The 24,893-nt window shown below is 42.6% G+C and overlaps 2 protein-coding genes across 2 annotated transcripts; one reads left to right on the forward strand and one right to left on the reverse strand.

The window, feature by feature from the left end:
- Window positions 1–459: 459 nt before the first annotated feature.
- On the forward strand, window positions 460–9,889 carry gps1 (G protein pathway suppressor 1). Its single transcript, XM_083978087.1, has 14 exons — window positions 460–651; window positions 2,128–2,220; window positions 2,657–2,838; window positions 3,619–3,783; window positions 4,936–5,071; window positions 5,259–5,336; window positions 5,507–5,567; window positions 6,311–6,396; window positions 6,531–6,625; window positions 6,756–6,861; window positions 7,324–7,404; window positions 8,606–8,743; window positions 8,836–8,970; window positions 9,524–9,889. Exons 1-14 carry the CDS (start codon window positions 619–621, stop codon window positions 9,596–9,598), a joined length of 1,464 nt encoding a protein of 487 aa, XP_083834213.1. The 5' UTR covers window positions 460–618; the 3' UTR covers window positions 9,599–9,889.
- Window positions 9,890–12,383: 2,494 nt separating this feature from the next.
- LOC310990207 (fructose-bisphosphate aldolase A-like) lies at window positions 12,384–24,460 on the reverse strand. Its single transcript, XM_083977489.1, has 8 exons — window positions 24,329–24,460; window positions 23,324–23,444; window positions 20,757–21,023; window positions 17,298–17,458; window positions 16,973–17,056; window positions 15,163–15,337; window positions 14,858–15,057; window positions 12,384–13,393 (listed from the first exon to the last, which is right to left on the reverse strand). Exons 2-8 carry the CDS (start codon window positions 23,433–23,435, stop codon window positions 13,298–13,300), a joined length of 1,095 nt encoding a protein of 364 aa, XP_083833615.1. The 5' UTR covers window positions 23,436–23,444; window positions 24,329–24,460; the 3' UTR covers window positions 12,384–13,297.
- Window positions 24,461–24,893: the final 433 nt, after the last annotated feature.

The raw sequence follows: 24,893 nt of genomic DNA on the forward strand, positions 1-24,893 counted from the left end.
CTGTTACCATTATAATTAAAACTATATAGACTATATAGAAAATATTCTCAATAATCTCTAACTAGAAATACTGTACTATATTGTAAAGTTTATGTAGGTAGATTAGGAAAACATTAAAACTGTAATAAAATATTAAATTCCACAGCCTGAGATGGCACAACATAATTTCTTGTCATTTTAAAATTTCTTTCATTCCTGGCTACTTAAAAAATAGCAATTAAATATAGTTTAAATTTTAACTTTTCAAAGTTGAAAAGTTACCGATTTCATGGTCTTATTTAGTGCACAGAGATCTATGCCACACTCCATTTCAAATGGTGGCGGCAATGCACTTAAATGATGTTATCAGCAATATCCTATGGCAATATCAGAAGGTGAAGAGCATAGACTGTAAAAGGTGAAGAGGGGGGAAGGCGAAGAAGAAGAGAGGCGTCAAACCAAACTCGGTCAAACTGCGCCCTCCAGCGACCCGTAGCGAGGTGGTTCTCTCTGCTCTAGACCTGGTAGCCGGTCAGACCAACCCACCCAGACTCGGCTTCTGGGCTGCACACCACACGTCAAACATCTGTATGCTACAGTTCCCCCAAAACGACAACGACGTTCAAGTGAGAGCAGAAGATGCCTTTACCCGTGCAAGTGTTTAACTTCCAGGTGAGTGTCAGCCGCTGTTCTCTGTGTCATTTTGTCAACAAAGATTCCTGGAAACTGAACATGCATCCACAGAGCCAGCAGATAGCATGTTAGTTAGCTAAGTTAGGCTAAGCTAAAGGAACTACTGTTATCGTGATAAGAAATCACAACACAAGAGCACTCGGCATTATTAGTTCCTCCCAATATATTTAGCACACAGTCATTTGCAAACAGTGACCTCTAAATTTCAGTTTAAAGATTGGTAGACATTTTAATTTGCTAATGCTAACTTACCTCTCTAGCCTGGTTACAGTCTATATTGGTGCAAAGGAAACGAAGGAATAGCCAGAGATGGCTATATTAAATGAGATAATCACTCGTTGGAGCATTTGTTTATGCCAAATTGAAGAATCCCGCCCAGAATGTCACTAATTAATCTAAATGCATAGATGTTTGTTAGCAAGCTAAAGCATTTTAAACTGACAGACTGTGGCTAACAACTGGTTGAAGGCCTCCACCGGCTAATAACATCAACAGTGACGTTAACGTACACCGGCTAAACAACAAATGGCGCTAGTGGTCAGGTCGCACACAGGTAGAGACGTCGTTCTTTAGGTTATTTAGCTAAGTTAATACAAACTACACCGTAATTTAAGGCACGGCGTGTGTCAGTTAGGTTACTGTACCCTGCAGCTAATAACAGCTAGCATTGCCAAGCTAGGTTTTGTCACTAGCAGTCTGTCAAATCACCTCTAAACAGCGGGCAGTGCTACCATGTGTACAGCAGTTGATACCAAACTAGCAAGAAGTTACACTTACTAAAGTTTTTATTATTTCAACGTCAGTAATGCATGTGTGAGTGTCCCGCACAAACACTAGCCTGTAAAGAAGCTCATTTAGCTAGCTCAGGCTAGCTCAGGCTAACGTCTCTGAAGGTATTCAGCTTGTAACGTGACAATAAGGTGTCATACATCTTGTTTAAGAAGACTTGAGACCTGCTGAGAGTATTTATTGTTAAAATGGTGAACTTGGCAGCCAAACTGTATTTCTAGAAGATATGATAATTCCAGTGTGTTTTCATCATCAGACAAACAAGCAGTCAGTTCAACATTAGCCTGAGGCGATATGTCACTGTTAAATAATCCCTCCCGATTCATGTGAGAGGAATATCTTGTGCCATTTGAGTTAGTTGAAAACCTTGCAGGTTATCTAGGATGACTGGTTTTACGTTCAGTGAATCCAGATCTAGTAAGACAGACAAAGTTGAACTCATGTTTACATCAGAAGTCAGCTTCATCTTCAACAACAGAGTTTAGCTTCAAAGTGTTCATGACACTCTTCTGCTGGAACCACCGTCTTTGCCGTCTTTGGTTGTTAGAGTTCACTGGTTGATACCTCTTGTTATAGTATAATTTGTTGTCATTTTATGTTTATGTCATAAAGCAATAATGTTGTGATGTTTGCTGAAGCCTGTGTCTGGTGTTTTTTTCCCCTCAGGGGTCTGTGGAGCCAATGCAGATTGATGCAGACCCCCAGGAAGACCAGCAGAATGCTCCAGACACAAACTACATAGTGGAGAACCCAACACTGGTAACGCAACACAACTTATGTATTTCCATCATTAACACACTGTTCACACTGTGCTCCATGATGGTGGCTTACTACTACAAAGTTATGTTTTCCACCTTTTATTACATTTCCAGAAGTTAATGTCCAGGGTACTACGAAAAACATACAAGGAAAAAAGTTTTGAAATTGGACGGTTGACGCAAACCTACCCAAACTCATATCAGTTGAATCAGTAGCGCCATTAACATCACATCTGTGCTATTTTATTTAATAACCTTGTAATTAATAGCCCTGCCTCTCTGCAGGATAACAGCACCTAACTACAAAAGCAACTGTTGGCAACATTTGCCAGGGTGTCACTGTTCTCATGTCTGGCTCTGAGAGCCCAGACACATGATGTCACAGCAACAGTAAAGCTTTTATATTAGTTTAAAACGATGTTCCTCATCTTCTACAGGACCTGGAGCAGTATGCCACCAGTTACAGTGGATTAATGCGCATAGAGAGGCTTCAGTTCATTGCCGAGCATTGTCCTCAGCTCCGAGTGGAAGCCTTGAAGATGGCCCTCACCTTCGTCCAGAGAACCTTCAACGTCGACACTTATGAAGAGATCCACCGCAAACTCACCGAGGCCACACGGTATTCCACTTACTGCCTGGCTGCATGGCTTCAGGGCTTTCAGAGGGAGCAGGATTGATTTAAGAAAGCAGGCTCACGTTAGGAGGAGTGATGTTGTAGAGATGTATGTTTTGTTAACACCCTGTTTAACTAAAATCAACATCTACACCCTTTGGTGAAGTAAGTGATTCTAATCCAGTGTACAGTTCATTAGCTGTTCTGTTTGTGTTCTTTAAAAAATGTGTCCCTACACAAATAAGTTGGACTAGATACTAGATAGATACACAACACTGTTTCAGCCAATCAGAATTACAGGGCGTTTGGGTCTGTATCGTCTAATTTTCTTAAATGACAGCTAACCTCGACTGTGTAGTCAGCAGGCAGGTTCTGAATTCACATTTGTGTATGGTTTAATGACCTACCACAGACACTTAGCTGTCATACCCAGAGAGCTGTCACCATTATGCAGCTGCATGTTAGCTGGACAGCAGCTGTAGCCACAGACTGCTGTCTCGTCCCCCTGGTATTATGGTATCTTTACAACGTGCAAAGGGTTCTTCAGCCTTGCTTCAGCCCTAGAGAGCTTGCTAGGACTGTGGATTTACTTTTGATGCACCAATGGCTATTGATTTTTTTTTTTTTTTTTGCTGAAGCAGGACCTGGGCTGGTTTCCAACCCAGACCTAATGTTTGTGAATCCCAACTGAAACAGAATCTGAATGCAGATGCATAATTTTTTCTATGAATTAGTCCACATGTAATTTGATTGGTTTGTTTTGTTTGTATTTAATCTTTCCTTTAGGGAAGTACAAGGTGTGCCAGACACAGTGCCTGAAGGTGGGGCTGTTCCCCCTCCCCTGGACTCAGCATGGGCCGAGTCCACCAGGAAAAAGGCTCTGCTCAAACTGGAGAAACTGGACACTGATCTCAAGAACTACAAGGGAAACTCCATCAAGGAGAGCATCAGGTGTGATGGAGATGAAAGACTTTGATAAAGTTATTTAAATTGGTTAATGGTGTGACAAAGGAGAATCAAATCTGAATATAATATTAATTCGAGAAAAAGTCATACTACCAGGAAAAAATAGTACCATAATATTAGAAAAATAGACACAATCTGATGATGACGTTGTGATGCAGATGAGCCAAAAGACAAAGAATCTCCTTATTTGTGAAAGCTGTGCTAAAGCTGCTTCATGCTGTTCATTTTAAAGCAGGTTATGGTTGCTGCTCTTTTAATGAACCCCCCTTACACAACATATCTTCTAAAATTACATTTTCTTTTAGGACTTTATTCATGAAATTTAATTTTTATCCCAGATTGCAGCCTTAAAGGTTATAGCTACAACTTTTTCATTAAAACATTTTTCAAAAATAATACATCCACAGAGTCTAGAGGAGTGCAGAATAAAAGTATTAATTTTACAAAAAAAAAATGGGGTAGTGTAGAAATAATTGTTTTACAATTTTTGACGGGTCCAAAATATATACCGTATATTTACATCTGCTTACGTTGGCAACGGCAACGGGAAATTATCTCTACACCAACAGCATTAGTATGTGACATGGAGCTCAGGGGGAGAAAGATCGTGCTGTCATTAATATTAGCATCGTGCTAGTGCTAATGCTAACTATAGATCAGCTGGTACTGTCAACACTAGAGCTGCTGCTTGTTAAATACGATTAGTGTTAGATTAGCTTTAGCTACTAGCCGAGCGTTAGCTTAGCTTTAGCTGGCGTACCTGGCAACCAGTACAATTGAAGGTTGGAGCGAGATTGGGCGAGTGTGAGTGCGATACCTACTGGCCAGGAGGAATTAAAGTTGTAGCTAACCCCTTTAATACTCCTTTTATAATGGCACAGCCAATAATGTAGGTTAGAATGGTTCAGTAAATGGCACAGGCACCGTGTTTGTTCAGAATAGCTCTGGTAGCAAAGTGGTCCAGATCTTTAAAGAAACAATACAAGTACAGATGGATGGTGTATAACCTGAGTGTTCGTGTTTTTACAGTTGGTTTTTCTGGCTGATTACTGGTCAGTCTCTTTTTTTATGTGACCTCCAGCCTGTTACCAACTATTCATGTCCTCACCCTCTGTCCTCTCTGTCCATTCTGCTCAGGAGGGGCCATGATGACCTGGGGGACCACTACCTGGACTGTGGTGACCTCAGTAACGCCCTTAAGTGCTACTCCCGAGCCAGAGACTACTGCACCAGTGCTAAGCATGTCATCAACATGTGTCTGAATGTCATCAAGGTACCACATGATGGAACCACAACACTCTGCTTTATCAAACTGGAGGCTGGAGTTATGAAGCCTTGTTGTGCTTCACTACTTTCATTTCTATTTACGTAAACATGTTGTACACAGGCTGTGTGTAGAGGTTTTATGTGTGAAATTAAGATGGAGTGTGTGAGTGAATGGTCTCTCTCTTTGCCCACAGGTTAGTGTTTACCTACAGAACTGGTCCCATGTACTGAGCTACGTCAACAAGGCAGAATCCACACCAGAGATAGCAGAGGTGAGCATCGCTCTGTCACACAACCTCCATCTAGTTCCCCACTGTGACTCTGTGTTTAATATGTGCAGGCTTTCATGTGTCTGGAAGAGAAACCTTTTATACCCAGATTTTCTTTTTCAAAGTTTGTTATGTAATGAGATGCCTAATGATTTCTTTTTGTTTGTTTTTAGCAAAGAGGAGAGCGAGATAGCCAAAATCAAGCTGTCCTCACCAAATTAAAGTGTGCTGCAGGTAAGATTTCACTTTTGTCTCTGAAATGCTTAAAGGAGAATTCCGGTGATTTTTGACCCCTAAAATCGTTTTCCCGATGGTCACCCAGTGTTGGGGGGGAGCAAAAAACGCGACTAAAATGGATGCAGGCAAACCGGAGTTACACCATGGCTAGACGGCGCTAATGATAGCCACAACGCTAAAGTATGGGGGCAATTCTTTCAACCACAACAAAAAACAATCAAATATCTATGGTACATGACTGGAATCCTTACGACACACCACTGAACTCATATAGTGTACAGTATAAACAGTATAAACTTTGTGTTTTTGCATGTAGTCACTCACCTCAGACAGCCGAACTCTGAAACATCCTGGAAAGACATTACTATCCGATCGCAGAGCGCCTGCTCTCCCCGCCACAGAAACAAACACTTTTTCCTTGTTGTGATGATTTCTTTACAAAAATAAACAGTCGAGCAGTGCAGTGGTAATGTCCATAATATATCTGACTGTTTATTTTCCTAGCGCCGTCTAGCCATGGTGTAACTCCAGTTTGCCTGCATCAATTTTAGTTGCGTTTTTTGCTGGGTGGGTGACCATCAGGACAACGATTTAGGGGTCAAAAATGACCGGAATTCTCCTTTAAGCTTACCTTTTCTTCAAGTATGGATGAATATCAAGCAGTTAAACCTCAAAGTGCTTGCTATTGTTTTCTAGTTTAGTTTAAATGATTTACAGCCTCTTGGTTATTTGTGTTTCAGGCCTTGCAGAGTTGGCCTCCCGGAAATACAAACCAGCTGCCAAGTGCTTCCTGCAAGCGTCCTTTGACCACTGTGACTGTCCAGAGGTGAGCTCATGTCCACACCACAGACTGTTAATGAAGATGGACGTAGCCTCAGTAGCATCAGCCACTGGTCAAATGTTTAGCTGTGTTAAAAACCTGATTAAATGCGTGTGTGTTTTGTGTGTGTCCTCTTGCAGCTTCTGTCGCCCAGTAATGTAGCCGTGTACGGAGGCTTGTGTGCTCTGGCCACGTTTGACAGACAGGAGCTCCAACGTAATGTCATCTCAAGCAGGTAGGAGGCAGTGGTTGGCTGAATATGACCTGCATTGTATTTACTTTGCCAGCTTTTCACAATCTGATGAACTGAAACACATGGTGGGGCATTGTGTGTTCATGATCCTTTTTTTCCCCCCTCTCCTCAGCTCCTTTAAATTATTTCTAGAGTTGGAACCTCAGATCCGTGACATCATCTTCAAGTTCTATGAGTCCAAGTACGCGTCCTGTCTCAAGCTGCTGGATGAGATGAAGGTTGGAGCAGAACTCGTAAAGCTATGACCGAATAATGTGTCACTTTGGCAGCATGAGACATGTCAGTTCATAGAGGCCGTGTCCCTATGCAAGGGCCACATCCTTTGTGTGATGCGACTGATGATGGTGTGGGCCTTTATCGCTGTTGCTACTGCAAAGCTCAGTTCCTCCACCCTAGCAACTTGTTTTCGCAAACACTTAAGGTTTAAAGTTGTGGGTTTTAGATTAGATTAGATTAGAGTTGAGCTAAAACATAATTCTACTTTATTTATCAGTGTGATCTTTAGGCTATCTGTTGCCATTTCTTTTCTCACCACTGGCACTCTGTGACACTTGGGAAAGTGTGAAAGAAGGTAGGACAGTCTCCATGTGCCAATGTGAAACAGTCAGTCAGTCAGCCTGAGGGATGTCGACACAGCGTGAGAGTCTATGTATTGACATGAGTTGTTGTGTCTCCTGCAGGACAACCTCCTGTTGGACATGTACTTGGCTCCTCATGTCAAGACTCTGTACAGCCAGATCAGGAACAGAGCCCTCATTCAGGTGAGTCAGCCTGGGGACACCACCTCCACACCTTCTTACCTGTGGAGAAGACGCTTTAAAGGGGAATTGCCGTTTGTTTACAATCTGGACCTTATTTCTAGCATAAAATACCATCATTTACTCACCCAGATAACTTTGGTGTCATTACAAGTCGTTCCGACGAAATCAGATCCAGCCGAGAGCCGTTTATATCCATATAATGTGAGTCTACAGGGCAGCGGAATGCAGCCTCTAAATAACACATTATCTGCTGTGAAACTCATTCAGTTCACCAATATTTTGTTATGATACGCTAGTGCTATTCCCCTCTGGGTTAGCTGTTAGCTATTAGCTGTTCAGCTTCCACAGGCTTCCTCTCTGCAACCTGGACTTACTAAAGCTCTGGCTAGTTGCACTAAAAATGGACCCGAATGGCGAAGTGGAATGATTATTATCAGAATGAGCCGGGCAGCGCTCAGAGATGACATCATCCAGGTCAGAGGTCAGTAGGTCAACCTACAGACCCCGGATGTTGATAACAGCTAACAGCGGACTCAGAGGGGAATAGCACTAGCGTATCATAACAAAATATTGGTGAAATGAACGAGTTTCACAGCAGGTAATGTGTTATTTAGAGGCTGCATTCCGCTGCCCTGTAGACTCACATTATATGGATATACGCGGCTCTCGGCTGGAGCTAATTTCATCGGAACGACTTGTAATGACACCAAAGTTATCTGGGTGAGTAAATGATCGTATTTTATGCTAGAAATAAGGTCCAGATTGTAAACAAACGGCAATTCCCCTTCAATTCACTGTTGACTAGGGGTGTGACGATACACTTGGCTCAAAAGACGAGACGATGCACCATATTGGGTCCACGAGACAAGATGATATTTTAACATTACTTTTAAGAGAACTACAATGACAAAATAACTGACTGGACAAACAGACCTTTTTATTTAACTCACAAAACAATGCAGGTGCATTTTGAAATGTTTTCTAACTTTGCATGCATGACCTAAGCATGAACTTTTAACTGTTGAACTTCTTTCCACAAATAAAATAAAATAAAATATTTCTTTTGTTTTAAGTGCAAACGATAGCCTACGTGCAAAACTGTTAGTGCAAACAGAGACTGATACTGACATAATGCAACAGCCTTGCCTAAGCCATGGTCGTTCTTTTTCATGAATATGAGCGTGTGTGTGTGTGTGCTCAGTATTTCAGCCCCTACGTGTCGGCAGACATGACTAAAATGGCCCAGGCCTTCAACACCACAGTAGCAGCTCTGGAGGACGAGCTCACCCAGCTCATACTGGAGGGGCTCATCAACGCTCGGATCGACTCCCACAGCAAGGTGAGAAACCCACACACACACGCCGGCAGCCACCAAACGAGCCGCATCTCGCCGTAGACGATAACAAACTTCTGTTCTCACACTCTTGACAGATCCTCTACGCCAGGGACGTCGACCAGAGGAGCACGACGTTCGAGAAGTCGCTCCACATGGGCAAAGAGTTCCAGAGACGAGCCAAAGCCATGATCCTCCGAGCCGCTGTGCTGCGCAACCAGATCCACGTCAAGGTGAATCACTGTGTTTTCTACTCATCACACTTCCTGCTCAGTGTTGAACTGACAAGAGCTGCATGCTCAGACTTCACTCCAAATAGTGGTACAGATACAGTAATGGCCTCTATGCACTGTGCGATTTTAGCAGTCTTATAAGACTATTGCATGACACACTATGCAACATGGATCTAATAATCTTTGATACGATATACGAAGTTTGACGTGTGCAGATTGTACGATGATCTTTCTTCCTCTACCCAAGATGCACTGTGTATATCGTCACTACATAATGCACTACGTACATTTGGTCCACGGCACACCAAACGAGGACAGTGTGAAAGCGCCCTAATTGTATAATAATATAATCTGTGCGTCCATGGACAGTTCTACCCACCAAACAAAGTATCACAGCATGTGTACTATAAGAATCATGTTGGTAGAAAAATAAATAAATAATAAAAAATAAAGTCTAAATATACATATGTATATACTAAATCAAGATAAAATGAAAAGATAAATAAATCTTCACTGTGTTTTTGATATTAAACACGTTGTTTCCTCTCCTCAGTCTCCACCCAGAGAAGGCAGCCAGGGGGAACTGACGCCAGCCAACAGCCAGACCAGGATGAGCACCAACATGTGAGGAGGACGTCCTCCGTGTCTCTGCAGACACACATCAGCACCAACCCGACCCAACCATCCCACCTCCCATGTAAAGACTCTGGTGTTCTCTGATGATCCCTGTGTCCTCCACGCGAGGAACCAAACCTTTTGTTAGTCTGATGGTTTGAACAGGATGGAAGTGTTTTTTGAAGCTAGCGCAGCTCTGACGCTGTAAGTTACCGGTAGGAGATGCACTTTGTTTTGCTTACACATGATGGAGGCCTCATTAAGAGAAACAACCTTTTAAAATAAAACCACCTACCAAAACATACACCCACTGCTTGTTTTTGTATGTTAACAATGACAACGGAACAGCAGGTAATGATTGTTTTGGGCCAAATGAGAGGGAGGGTGGAGCTCCGTTGTCTCCACTCTACAGTGATGTCATGTTTTCTGCATGAACTGCTCATAAACTGTGATGCAATTCACACAATTGCAATGTGCTTGATGTGATATCACACAAATGATATGATGATGATCTCCTGTGTCTTTATTGAACTGGGCCATTAAACATTCAGTTCTGCTGGAAACAGTGAACCTTGGCTTTAATAACTGGTTGAACCTGAACACGGCTTCTCTCCTGGATTCAGGTCTGTACTGACCAGACCACCCCAGAAGGTGGACTCACTTTGTCCAGCTTCTCCTGAACCCTGACATGATCCTAGATGACTGTGATGTTTCTTTGGAGAGCAGCAGCTTCCTCTGTGGTGTGTGTGCGTGTGGTGGACTGTCTTAATCAAGGCATGTCTGGAGGAAACCAGACACCATTCACCTCCATCCCAACAATGAGGGCTGATGGGGGCAGCGCAGTGGACCAGACAAACTGGTTAAGACTGATGCAGGGCTCAGGACCCGAGACTGGGCTGAAAGCTCACTTCACCAGACAACACAAGAAATGAGCCTATCCCAACATCGGGCAGAGCTGAAGACATCTGCCAACATCCAACCTGAGAGTCTCAAGAGGATCTGCTGAGAAGAATGAAGAAATCCTGAAATCAAGATGTTTAAAGAATGTGACAACAGACAACTAGACTAGACTGATGAGGTTTACCAGTGTTAGTGTAGCCACTGCCCTCTGCATTATGTTTCAATGGCAGGCGACGATGCAAACCGTTGTGCCAAGAGGTCAATGACCGCTTAGCAGTTGGGTTTGCACGTCCTTTATGAGTGAGTGAGTGCACCCGGACCCTCCGTTACATTAGCACAAAACTTCAGAATTCTTCAACAACCCACAGCTCTTGTGTGCATATTGCTTCAGTACCATAAAGCTGGACTTAACTTGTTCAGTGATCTACAGACATTAGCAGGGCTGTTGCTAGGAAACCTGGGCCTCCTGAAAGAATACTAAAGTGGGCCCCTGCCCCCTGACTTTTCCACTTTTTTTCTTAGACTACGTACGTATTATACTTTTTTATTTAGCCTACTTTGTTTTGATGCTAATGCAGCATTACAGGGTCTTATGCAGAATAGTCATACAAAGATTAGACTACTGGGGTTTTTTGTGGGCCCTACTGGGCGCTGGGCCCCTAGAATTATCATCACCTTTCTCCCTGGTCATTAGGCTCCCAGAGATCCCACTAAAGCCAGGTGAGCTTGTTTGACATTTACATCACTGTTTCAGCAGCAGTCTGTATCAAAGACTTAATGTATGGGTGTAGCTGTATGATTTACATTTATATCAGATTTTTTTTTACAACTACAAAACTAGAAATAACAATCCACAATGTCACGTGTTTCAGTGGAGTTTCTTCATTAGTTAAAACATGATGATCACTAACCCGGAGCCACCGACTCCCAGCTACTACTTTAATGAACCTGTCATGATGCAGACCTGATGAGAAACCAGGGCTGGAGTCACAGACATGTGTCTAACTGGCCTGTGGTGTTCCAGTCTGGATTTAGCTGACAGCAGGCTGATGTTAGTCAGAGTGTTTTAATAGAAATAAAGACAGACTCATTTTAAGCCAGAAACACTTAACACCCCCACACACTACCTCAGACCAATGTATCCATGGTAACCATCAATTTATTTAAGTGCTGCTGACCGTTAGCACCAATCAAACAGCAAGAGAGCATGGTGGTTTGCTAACACTAAGGAGAGAGAATGACAATAGACTGCAGTGTTTTTCTCCTTATCTTCCATACGTTTTATTACCTGTTTGTTGAGTTTCTAAAGTAAAACATCCGTGAGAAAAGGTTTATCTTACAGAGAAAACTCTTGATTTGCTCCAAAATACAGACATTTCCTGCTGGAGCAAACAGAGCTGAACGGCTGGATGTGCTTCCTTGATTTTTTATACTGACAACAGCAGCTTTATTCTCAGTCTCAGTCCGACTGTCTGCTCTGCTCTCTATAAGCCAAACCAAACCAGTCCTGGGTCCAACTCAGCATAGGGTCAGTTTAAACTGGTTTAGTTGAAGCTGTGCTCTGGGTTCAGGTTTAAACCAGAGCTAAAGCTAAGATTGTGTCAACTTAACTTAAATATTTTAGTTCATCAAACATAATTAATAATTTCATTTATCAAGGGAGAAAAGTGTAACAGTAATTGCCCCACCTTGTTAAATCATGAACTTACTGTGAGAGCCATATGATATGTACTTGGGTTATCTTTGTCTATTACTAAAATTTGTTTAATGATTTTAAACATTAAAACGTGACAAATAAACAGCAAAAAAAGAGAAAAGAATTCAGGAAGGGGGCATAATATTTTCCACTAACTGATATCAATGAATGAAAACAAAACAGGACAAAATTATTAGTGGATTCTTTTATTTTGAAAGTCTTTCCAGTGTTTACATTCTAATACTTTAAAATTTGAAATCAGCCCTGAACTCAAAGAAGACTATATATAAACAAGACCAAATGTAGAAGCAGAGAGGAACATGATGCACACACCACCTTTAAACACTGAGATTCAGTTCATCACTCACACCTGGTGACACACATATAGTGACAGACATTAGTTTCCATTTATCTATAAGGCCCTAAAGAGTCACTGTATATTCAGTCTTCCTTTTAAAACTGCTCTCAAACTCATTTCACAATTCAAGTGCAAACACTCATTTTGGGAAAATTGCTCTCGGTCTTTGTGCTGCACATATCTAGTTTTGATTGTTGTGTATTTTCTGTTTAAAGAAATGTAAATAAAGGTTTAGTGCATCATAACGTTCTCTACAGAGTCTCCCTTCAACAGCTGGTTCGGTTGATAGATCAAGGCACATGATTGGATGTATTAAGACAAGGTCAGAGACGTGTCAGTGTGACTACAGGAGGGGGACTCTGCAGAGGACCTCTCTCTCTCTCTCTTTCTTCTTTCTTTTTCGCTCTCTCTATATATCTCTCTCTGTCTCAGTGGGGTTTAAGTGCACAAACACAAAATAAAGTGACAACACACTGGTTCAGTACAGTAACACTGACTTCACAAGTCAAACTCAAAGGTAGGACACGACACGCCTGAGGCTTTTTTTTTTTTTTTTTTTTTTTTTTAGGTCCTCATGTTTCTCTATCAGGAACTCGTTGGAATTAATGTGGATTCGACTGTGGGACTGAGGAGCCCTGCTGCCTGGGACAGGAAGCAGTGGAGTGCCTGTTGTTGGAATGCGGATGAAGTGCACAGTGAAGGGTGTTGGTGGGGGGGTGGGGGTGGTGGTGCTGCTGCTGTGTGCTGAGGGGCGGACCTCAGTAGGCGTGGTCTGCCACAAACAGAGACTCCTGAGCCGCCGCTCCCTTATCTCCAGAGGACACGTACTTCCCCACAGCTGCCTTGCTGTTGTTCTGTGGACACACACACAAAGCACAGCAGGCCTCAGCTTCTCTGTCACACACTCATCCACAGCGTATCCATTTCATACAGACTCACTATTATTCACATGAGCTCCTTCAGGAACAGGGAGACACTGAAGTTACTTTAACGGATATAAATGATTCATCCAACACACACAAAAAATCATAATCAAGATATTTAAAGACGTTAATCCAATCAGGCAAATATGCAGCAGCCACCTTCAGGGCCTTATCATTTGAGCTTACTTCAGTGCTGCATGGAGCTGAATGAATGCCACATTTATCAAGTTAGTTCAAAGTAAGAGCTGGTTTCCTGTAGCAGCTGCTGTCTTAAAGCTGAGAGCTCCTACCTAAACAGTTATAACATTTACACATCTGAGTTTCTCACTGGTCTTCATTGTTGTATATGACATTTATGACAAATTTTCTAAACATTACCAAAGCCAGTAGTTAACCTATTAGACACCCTGTATGAAGCAAGCTGAATATTAAGAACTGGTATCAAACTAGACCTCAGTGTATCAGGAAAATGAAATGTTAGGCATGTTACTTTTAAGTAATTTGTCATTACTTTCCCCAAAAAAGTAACTGCGTTAGTAACTGCATTACTACATTATAAAAGTAACTAATTACCAGGAAAAGTAACTATTGCATTACTTTTTTATAAATGTTCATGTGTCAAATTACTTGGACTTGCTCCCCCCAACCTCCTAACCATAACACTAACCTGTTTATCTGGACAACAAACAACAACTCAGATTCATAGCTTCTTTTCCGACTAGTTGGTGGACATTAAAAAAAGCGTATCGTACACTTTAACAGGTGTATTACTTTGTGATGGGACTTCTTGAGTCAAGTAACGACGCATTTTATTGTCAGTAACAGTACAGTAAAGGCGTTATACGGCGTTGTAACGGGGAAACAGTAACTTTTTTTGATTACTCGTTACTGAAAAAAGTAGCACTGTTAGTAACGCTGTTATTTTATAACGACGTTATTCCCATCACTGGGAATATCATTCTCATAACTTAAAGCAGAAGTAAGCGATCCGGTCGTTTTGGCTAACTTCTTGTCAGCCGATGGAGTTAGCAGTCCCCGCCCTTGTCCCTACGTCACCACATTCATGTGCATCCCTTGGCTGCACACACAGAGAGGACCGCCCCTTTATGCCGTTCTCTCTCCTCATTGGATAAAGGTTGTAGGATACAAGGAAAGTTTTCTCCTCGGCTTACAGCAGAGCAGAGTGACTGACAGACCCGTGTTTCAGACCAAACGCTCTATATAAGTGATTGCTGTCGGAAGATATAACTATTTAAGACTTATATTAACACAAACATTCCGCTTACTTCTGCTTTAATGTGAATATGAATGATGCTCTTGAGTTTTAACTGCCATTTGTAGTACTTTTGTCTCTTGTAACCCTTAAACCCTGTGTCTTTTTCCTGTCCTCCTTACCAGAGCTCTCGTGATGTACTGCTCCTGACAGGCCTTCCCGTTCTCCTTCTTGCCCCCCCAGGCCTTCAGCGCAGAGGCCTGCAGGGCCCGGCCGTAGGAGAAGGTGAGGGCCCAGGGTCGGTGCAGGTGGCACTGGTTCATAGCGTTCAGGTTGAGGGTGGCCTCCTCCTCACTCTGCCCTCCGGACAGGAAGGTCACACCTGGGGGGAGGGTGGGTAATGCATACATGTGATAACCATATTCATGTTTATGTGCATAACATATGTACACACACACACACACACACACACACACAGAGATCTCACCTGGCACCGCCGGGGGTACGCTGCGACGCAGGGCAGTGACAGTTGCCATGGCGATCTGCTGAGGCTTGTATTTCTTGGGGCAGGAGTGGCCAGCGGTCACCATGTTGGGTTTGAGCAGCGTGCCCTCCAGGTAGACATGGTGGTCAGACAGAGCCTTGTAGACAGCAGCCAGCACCTGAGACACACAGGGACAGCTGTTTCCATCTGTCCTTCATGGGGGGTGCTTTGATTGTTTTATGCTTGGTTGTCTTGGAGAGGCCAAAGACAAATTTCCACTACGGTGGACAATAAAGTCTTTCTATTCTATTCTATTCTATTCTATTCTATTATATTCTACTTTTATATAATGACTGACATTTACTCATGTTTTGTAACATTAATTCTTTCATTCTTTACAGTCGTAAAACAAACTGTGTTTCCCACTCTTCATGAAAATAGTCGGTTTTTAGCTTCTATCATCCTGATAGCTGAAATCATTACTGTCAGGTATTGTCCCCCCTCTATTAAATATGAAAGGAGGCTGAAAATCACAGGACATGTCTGTTCTGATTATACAAGTCAGTGGTCCTGAAATGTGTGTTTCTCTTCTATAAAACACGTTCTACATCTTGGGGCAGAGCTCTGTGGGAAACAGTAGGAGAGGAACAGCTGGAGAGGGAACCGGGATTTGAAACAACACCGACAAGCCAGGTAGCGTATGTGTGTAACAATAAATGTACATTGCATTTGATGTGTGTGTTTAGGGGATTGGGTCTTTCAATTTCAGGGACCAAAGCTACAAATCTGGGTTTTGGCATCTTAAAAACAGATCTAGGGTCAAAAACCTCACATTAAACCAAGACTCATAGAAACTCATTCATATCCTCCAGAGCTGATCTCATTGCTTACTCTGATACAACTGGTTCTGACTCAGAAAACAGAGCAGATGACTCCAGTTGTACTTTTCATAGAGTTAGAGTTTGACGAATAAGTTGGTTCTATGTTGACAGTATTGGGGTAAAGCTGATCTATGCTTCTCTGCCTTATTATTCTATCCTCTAATCCTATGTTTAAATAAGATAATATCTATTTTATAATGTGTTTTTGTTCTGGTCTCTTCTCATTGTTTGACCTTGAGTTTCTTTTATTTCCGTTTGGCACACTGAATGACCTCTGTATCTGATAATGTGCTATACAAACACATTGGCCTTGCCTTCGGCGAGGCAGGTCCAGGCAGTTCTGCTGCCTCTCTGCCCTGCTCTCAACTTATCTTTTCATACCAAACAATAACATCCAGCGCTTCCTCACTAATGTTTTAGTTTTTATACATGTCAACCATGTCACTTTGACAGTTTTATGTAATTTTGACATTGGTATTGATAAAGCTGCGGATATATATGAGACTTATCATCCTAAGAACAACCACGGAATTTAAACGAAAGTATGCCCAACAAGTTCCTACATGCCCCTACATGCAGGCAGTGGTGAATCAGGGAGGTGTGAGTGTTTGTTCATCAGATTCCTGCACTGATTTCAGATCTGTGTGACACTGCTCTGCATTAGGAAGACACTTGTATCCTCTCTGTTGTGTTAAAAGTAGACCACCACAATGTCAGCCTGTTATTCTAAACTCTACTATCTCGGTATGTACCATACATCTGTTTACATTGTTTATCTCTTGAATACGCTCTGTTTGAGTATTGTATTATTTTATCTTCATCACTCTGCTCTACTTTACCTTAGTATCCCCATAGAGATTCACTGGTATCTTAGCTACATTTTTATTTATTCCTTGATCTTTGATGGATCGATCCGTCTCAGCATCACTCACCTTCTCAGTCACATACTGGCAGCGCTCCAGGTCATGGTCACCGTCTGGGAGAATCTCAGGCTCCACAATGGGCACAATGCCGTGCTGAGGGGGACAGGGAAGGGGAAGCGTTAGGTGACAAGCGTCATGACAACAGCCAGGAGACACTTCCTCTCCTGAGGCTGTGAGTGGTGTACCAACAGTTAGTTGGAAGGGAAGAAGATGGGCCAACAATGTGCTGTAAGAGGAAACTGAGGAAGCTGACTGAACATGAGTTGTGTATAAGTGTGTGTGTGTGTGTGTGTGTGTGTGTGTGTGTGTGTGTGTGTGTGTGTGTGTGACTAACCATCTGACAGATGCTGGCGTAGCGGGCCAGCACATTGGCATTCTCCATGATGGCCAGCTGGGATGGAGTGGTGGAGGTGATCTTCAGCACACAGCGCCACTTGGCAAAGTCGGCGCCGTCCTTCTTGTACTGTGCACAGCGCTCGTAGAGCCCGTCCAAACCTGACACACACACAGACAGGGACAGACAGACAGACAGACAGCAGGTTGGACGGATGAAAGACGCTGCAGACATTCATGAGGCGGAAGAAAAAGAGGCCAAGTGCAGCCACAGTGACATGTCCTAAACACAAACACACAGCTGCAGTCCGAGCCATGCTTGAGTTCCACTATAGTAAATTCAGTGTTAAAGGGATAGTTCAACATTTTGGCAAATTTGCCTATTGCCATAATCCCTATAGTTACTGTATAGCGGTTAGGTTAATTACCTTTAATTATCGGTGCAAGATGATTTTAGATTGGCGGGGCAGAGACGCGAGCTGCTCAGCTAACACAATGGAGGCGCATGGTACTTTCGCCTTTCTCTCATCAAACTCATCAAATACACAATCCAACAACTCCAAAACACTCCCATGGAGATATTGTGACCTGCAAATTTATCAGGCTATGAAATAATAATGTAACATTACGAGATAGAGTTGTTTCCGATGCAAATGCGTAGCCGGAACTACATTCCAGACACGGCTGCTGGGCGGAGTGACTTCGAAAGCACTTGGGAAAGTAGTTCTGCGTATTTGCTTCATGTGTTGTAATGTTACATAATTTTACGTTATTATTTCATAGCGTGGTGAATGTGCAGGTCACAACTTGTCCACAGAGCATTTTGGAGTTGTTAGATTAAGCCGGTGCATATTCTCATTTGTCCAGGTCATAGTATTTCAAAGGAGGTTAAATCGAAAGCAACTGTTGCTTTCGATTTAACCTCCTTTGAAAAAGAGTTGTTAGATTGTGTATTTAGTTTGATGAGGGAAACGTGGAAATAGCGTGTAGCTCGCGTCTCTGCCCCGCCGATCTAAAAACAGCTTGCACCGATAATTAAAGGTAATGAACCTGCTGCTATGACTATAGGGGTTATGGCAATAGGCCAATTTGCCAAAACGTTGAACTATTGCTTTAAGTGTGGCCGGACCTGTGGGTGAAGCTTCAATAAAGCTACATTGTTTCACTGCTTTGTGGTAAAAAATCAAAAACAAAATCGGAATGTGGAGAGGTGCTGCTCACCACCAGAGCACTAACACTGCCCTTCTAGCCAATCAGAGAAGGCCACTGTCAGAGCTGAATGGAAACAGCCTTCAATCAATATGTCAATGCAGTTTGTATTTACTGCTGCTCTCAAACTGACGCTTCAGGCGGATGTTATGGGCTGGCAGGTGATTGGATGAAGCCATCGGAGAGGAAACAGAACAACAACCTGCAGTGTGACGAGCTTGTCAGGACAGGACTTCAGAAAGTTGATTTGGTAGCAATAATAGTGATTAGTAAGACTCTTGTATAAAAGACACTGTGGTTTCTGCACTTGACTGAAATATTCCCTCATGCATTGATCACTGTGTAATCTGCATGCTGGCTTGGCACATCTGATCCCTGATTAACAAAGTTATGATGTTACGATGTGAAAACAACTTTCGTCATCTCTAGATAACATGAATATTATCTCACAATAAAAAAACATTTTCTCCTCATAATATATCTCTTCAGAGAGATTACAGGACTAAAAACACTCACGAGTAGAAATTAGAGTGTAAACGGAACGATTAACCCAAACAGTCTGTGGCTTCTCTGTGGCCGCAGAAGCCCCTCCCTCACAGGAAGCTGACTGGTCCCAACCACTGTGATTCTGAGAAGCTCAGCCCTACACTTCCTGTCCTATATACACCAATTAGACGTAACAGTTTGACAAGGACGACTAGGTCTCTCATGTGAAAGGCTGCAGCTCTTGTGGGCTGTTCCCGGTCTGCAGTGGTCAGGATCTATCAGAAGCAGTCCAAGGTCTCAGACAGATGCAATATAATTGGATTATGAGAACTTATATTACTCCGGATAGACTGAATAAGATGAATACAAATATTCCTGATATCTGTGTTAAATGCAATGTGGAAAAGGGCACCTTCGTTCACTGTCTGTGGGACTGTCCTGAGATATGAAAGTTCTGGAATGAAGTTATAAAATACATTTCTCAGATGACCTTGAATCCAGTACCCGACTGTCCCTATACTTTGTATTCTTAATTTGTATCCAAAGGACTGTGTGCTAAACAGCAAAGAGAAGAAAACGACTGATTTATGTTTAGTACAAGCTAGATGCTTGATTTCTCTTTGCTGGAAAGATGTCAAGAGCCCTTCGATTGGTCGCTGGCTGAAAGAACTACCAGCATGCCTTGTCCTTGAAAAGTCAACATACACAATGAAAAATAAATCAGCCAAATTCAAAGAGATCTGGAATCCCTTTCTTGCATTTCTTAAAGAACTGTGAAGTTGAAGAAGCTCTGGTAACTTGAAGGTGGAATGTGTATGATTACATAATGCCGTTACCCAGTTTTGTTCTTAGTTCTGTTTTTTCTTTATCTATTTATTTTTCCATTGGGGTGGGGAGGGTGGATTATTTTATAGTTTGACTGTTAAATGCCTTGTTAAATTTATTAAAATGCATTTTTGTGAACTGTTAAAACTCAATAAATACATGTCTATAAAAAAAAAGAAGTGGTCCAAGGAAGGACGAGTGGTGAAGCGGCCACAGGCTCATAGATAACAGACCAGCTACTGTTGCTCAGACTGCTGAACGAGTTCATGCTGCTTCTGATAGAAAGCTGTCAGAACACACAGTGCAGCACAGTTTGTTGTGTATTTAACCCTCCTGTTGTCCTTCAATCTGTTCCCTTCCTCCATCCTTCCTTCTTTCCTTTCTCCCTTCCTTCTTTCCACAATCCTTTTTCCCTTCCTTCTTTCCTTCCTTCCTCTTTTGACCCAATTGACCTGATCTGTTCCCTCCCTCCACCTTTCTTTCCTCCCTTTTCCCCTTCCTTCTTTCCCTTCTTCCTTCTTCTTCCTTCCTTGAATGAATCTGTTCCCTCCCTTCTTTCTTTCTTTCTTTCTTTCTTTCTTTCTTTCTTTCTTTCCACAATCCTTTTCCCCTCCTTTCCTTCCTTTCTTCCCTTCGTCCTTACTTCTTCCTTCCTTTTTGACCCAATTGGCCCAATCTGTTCCCTCCCTCCCACTATCGTTCCTTCCTTTTCCCCTTCCTTCTTTCCTCCCATCTTTCCCTTTGTCCGTCCTACTCACTGATGTAATGATTTATTGCCTGTCTTCATTTTGTTGCTCAGGTTTGTATAACATGTATTGACTGGGTTTCTCTGTGTCTACTGCAGCACCCACAGTGACAGTAGATCTGATCTCTAATCCATACCCTTCACTATGTTTCCTGAGGAAAGAGCGACAGAGAAAAGAACGAGTGTGTAGGCTACCTTGAGTGGTGGTCTCTCCGTTGGTGCCGGCAAGGGGAACCACACCTTTGTCCACTTTAATGCCCACCACCATGCCCTTCTCTTTCACCAGCTGGGGGAAGAGCTTGCCGTCGTCCGTCTTCTGGTAGAGCGTCTCGTGGAAGAAGATGACGCCGCCGATGCAGGGCTTGACCCGATCGTCGGAGGTGAAGAGGAGCTGGCGGTAGAGGCGCCTGTTCTCCTCTGTGTTCTCAGTGTTGATGCCCTGGAAGCGCTTGGCCATGCTGCCTGGAGCGGAGACACGGGGACAAGGCAAGAAATGATAAATGCCACTTTACAAACTGTTACTTCAAAGACACGAGGCAGTTCAACCGCCACAGGAGACATACGACTGTCGTGATCCACCAAACTACAGAACAACCACAGGGTGATAGTTCTCTCCAATCCTATCAAAGAATAATTCATTATAACAATAACCATCATCACATTAAAATGGTCAGATCACATCATCATACTCATTGGTAATTACAGTATAGTGAAAGAGAAGCTGGGAGTGTCTGAATGGACTAACCCTACAGGTTAAAGCTGCAGTTCCTTTAATGACCACTAGAGTGTGGCTCCAACAGACTCGGCCCCCATAGACTCCCATGGTAAAACGTGTGACAGGTGGGCAGCGTTGGGCATGTAACTTTTAAAAAGTAGTTATATCTATTAGTTACTTTCCCCATAAAGTAACTGAGTTAGTAACTGAATTACTACATTATAAAAGTAGCCTAACTACAGTAATTACCAGGAAAAATAACTTTTGCGTTACAATTGAATAAAATCCAGTGTTTCCTCTACATTCATTTGGTGGGTGATGTCACAGAGGCTACGTTCACCTTTAGCTACAGTGTATGTCTGGTGTGGGAAACTGTGGATGGATCACCTTGTGGTTGTTAGAAGAAGAGCAGGTTCACACAGTGGTTATACCGGTGGCATTGCTGGATGAAAAATTATTAGCTTATGAGATGATGTGTCAATCAAATGTGACACAACTACATCCTGAAGTGCAAGAAGACACGCACATATTATGAAACCTTAAAACTGTCAGTTCAGAGTTCTCCTCTAAGTGTCTTCATCTTTTCTGTGGTGTTTGTGTCACTTTGTCCTTGTTTCACAAAACAAACCTTTATCCCGCAGAACAGAACAGAAGTATGACAGTATGATTTGAAGAAGAAATACATCTGATGACAGCAAATAGCTGCGAGTTTAAGTATAAATCTTTCATTTATATAAACCTGGGGTGTTATTACTTATTAGCCTCTCAAAAATTCACAACTTGTTACCATTTTCAAGATGGCGGACATTTCTGGAAGGGAAATGCAATTTCACCTAACCTACATTTTACTAGGGATTACAATGATAGTAATGAACATTATTTATACAGCACAATTCATGATGCCCTGACTGATCAGCCAACATGATCGACCAGATTAACATACATGCTTCTAGTCACCAATTACCTTAAAAACTGTGATGAACACACTGTGCTGTGCATTCCAGTCCTACCTCTACTTTATACACTGTTGCCAGTGTGTGACAGGCTGCCAAAATATAAAAAACATGTTGGTCACATGGAACTTTGACAGAGTGCATGAGACTCATAATACAGTATATAGTCCATCATGTGTAATATTCTTAAAATGATCTGTGTATTGCTGTGTATGATTTTTATCCAGAGTCAAAATAATATTTAATTGATATTTAGACTTGTGACTTTTAAAGGGATAGTTCAACATTTTGGCAAATTGGCCCATTGTAATCGCTATAGTCATAGCAGTAGGTTTGTTACCTTTAATTGTCGGTGCAAGCTATTTTTAGAACGGTGGAGCAGAGCCGCGAGCTGCTCAGAGCTACACTACGGAGGCTAAAGGGATTTCTTGGTTTCCCTCATCAAACTCATCAAATACACAATCCAACAACTCCAAAACGCTTTCGTGGACAAGTTATAACCTGCACACTATGAGATAATAACAGAACGTTACGAGGCGGAATACACAATCAAATACACAATCCAACAACTCCAAAACGCTCTGGTGGACAAGTTGTGAGCTGCACATTCACCACGCTATGAGATAATAACGGAACGTTACCAGACAGAGTTGTTTTCCAGGTAAATGCAGAGACTGCTTGCTGAAAAACTGTCCCTGAAGGCAACGCACATCAGCGGTTTTGCATGAATTTGCCTCTAAAACAACTCCGCCTCGTAACGTTCTGTTATTATCTCATAGTGTGCAGGTTATAACTTGTCCACGAAAGCGTTTTGGAGTTGTTGGATTGTGTATTTGATGAGTTTGATGAGGGAAACCAAGAAATTCCATTAGCCTCCGTAGCATATCTCTGAGCCGCTCGGCTTAAATTGAAGTTATTCTAGTGTCTTTGGCTCTACACATGTAGCCAGCATTGGCTGTATGTTCCGTTTCTATTGAATTACTGAAGTGGAATGTGGTTGATCACGGTGGTTAACAGGAAGTGTGTGATCTACTGCAGGGCCGTTCTTCAGTTACTCCTCCCTCTGTGTGGGTCACACAGTGTGGCTGTCGTACCTGTGGATTCATCAGCTGCCAGGATGCCTTTCCCAGGAGCCACGATCCTCTGAGCGATGTCGCTCAGCTCCTTCTTCTGCTCCGCACTCAGGAAGGGATACGCGTGAGTCATGGTTGGTGACTGTGGAGAAGGACAGATACCAGTGTTGACTTACTCTTGAGTAACTCCATTATATTCTTGAGGAACAGAGACCATGCAACCTTTTTTTCTAACTAGACCCTTTTCAATCTTTTTATTTGCCTTTACAGCAGGCTATGGAGCAATCTAGAGACAGACAGGATTTTAATGAATCTGGGGTACAACATATAACTAAGTCAAATACATGCAATTGAGTAACAAGCCTATGATGTAAGATAGATAGAAACTCTGTACAGTCACTACTTGTCTACTAATACCACACTACTTTGACTTTTACTTGACATAAAACTGTTTCACATCATGTCACTGAGATTCTGTACCATAGACTATATCTGTACCATCCCCAGGGACGTGAGGATCGCACGAGCTCCCATGGAAGAGCGTGCGTCACGGCTCGTGAGGAGTAGTAACGTAGTAACGTAGTAACTGTCAAACTTCACCAGCTCTGACTTGGTTTACCGTGGAGGACTCTGTCTCCTGTCAGCGGGTTTAACCACTGAAACACTGGAGACAACAACAGCTTCTACTTCTCATTATAAAATGCACTAACAGTTATTAGAGTGCAGCTCTCGTGACCGCACTTCCGCGTCCTCGTGCAGTCTGGATGACTTTGACTAGTACCACGGCCCCAGAAAAACTCCAGGGTTTAGTTCGACTAGACTAAGTTAGAATATCATAGCTTTGTACACAATATAGTCGTTATTATCGTTATCAAAACAGAGGCATTACAAAGTGATGGATAAATGCAGTAATTCGGACGCGACATGCTGGACTAATAAACAGTGTGTGAGATGAGCAGTGATGTTATGTTATGTTTCCTCCCCTCGCCTGCTGCTCTGAATGATTCTTGAGAGAGTAAAACTCACCGGGTTTTGGCTGCGCAGTCACAGAGAAAAGGTCTGTCTCAGATGCAGGAAGCTGCTGTTGTAACAGAAGAGAGATGGAGGAGACGGTGAGAAGGGCGAAGAGGGCAGAGGCGGAGGGCGTGGTCGCGACGGGCGTCGTCCAATCAGAGCGCCGCGTTCAGCAGGATGACGCAAGGTTTCCTCCAGTAGGAGGATGTCGGGTTGTGTCGTCGGCCTTCGACGACCTGAGCGATGATGCTGCAGCTTCAGGGTGAAATAAACCCTGCTGCTTGTCTTACAGATAACTAGTAACACCTCAAATAGTCTTCTCGAGATTCTTCTCGAATTCTATCTGGCTGTAACTGAGGAGAACAGAGAGTTAAGCCCTCTATAGCCCAGTCTATCAACAATTGTGGGAAAGATTACAGAGACTGTGATTAAAGTCAATTTTTAAAGTGGGAATATAGTGCAAAAAAACACAAACAATTAAAAAGGAAAGAGAATTGAAGTTTGTCACTGCTAGGATGAGAGAAAAAAGCCTGGTGGTCAATAGGGAACCATGTTAAGATGTCAGAAATATATATTT

This window comes from Trachurus trachurus (assembly GCF_905171665.1).
Source record: "Trachurus trachurus genome assembly, chromosome: 8".
NCBI classification, from domain to species: domain Eukaryota; kingdom Metazoa; phylum Chordata; class Actinopteri; order Carangiformes; family Carangidae; genus Trachurus; species Trachurus trachurus.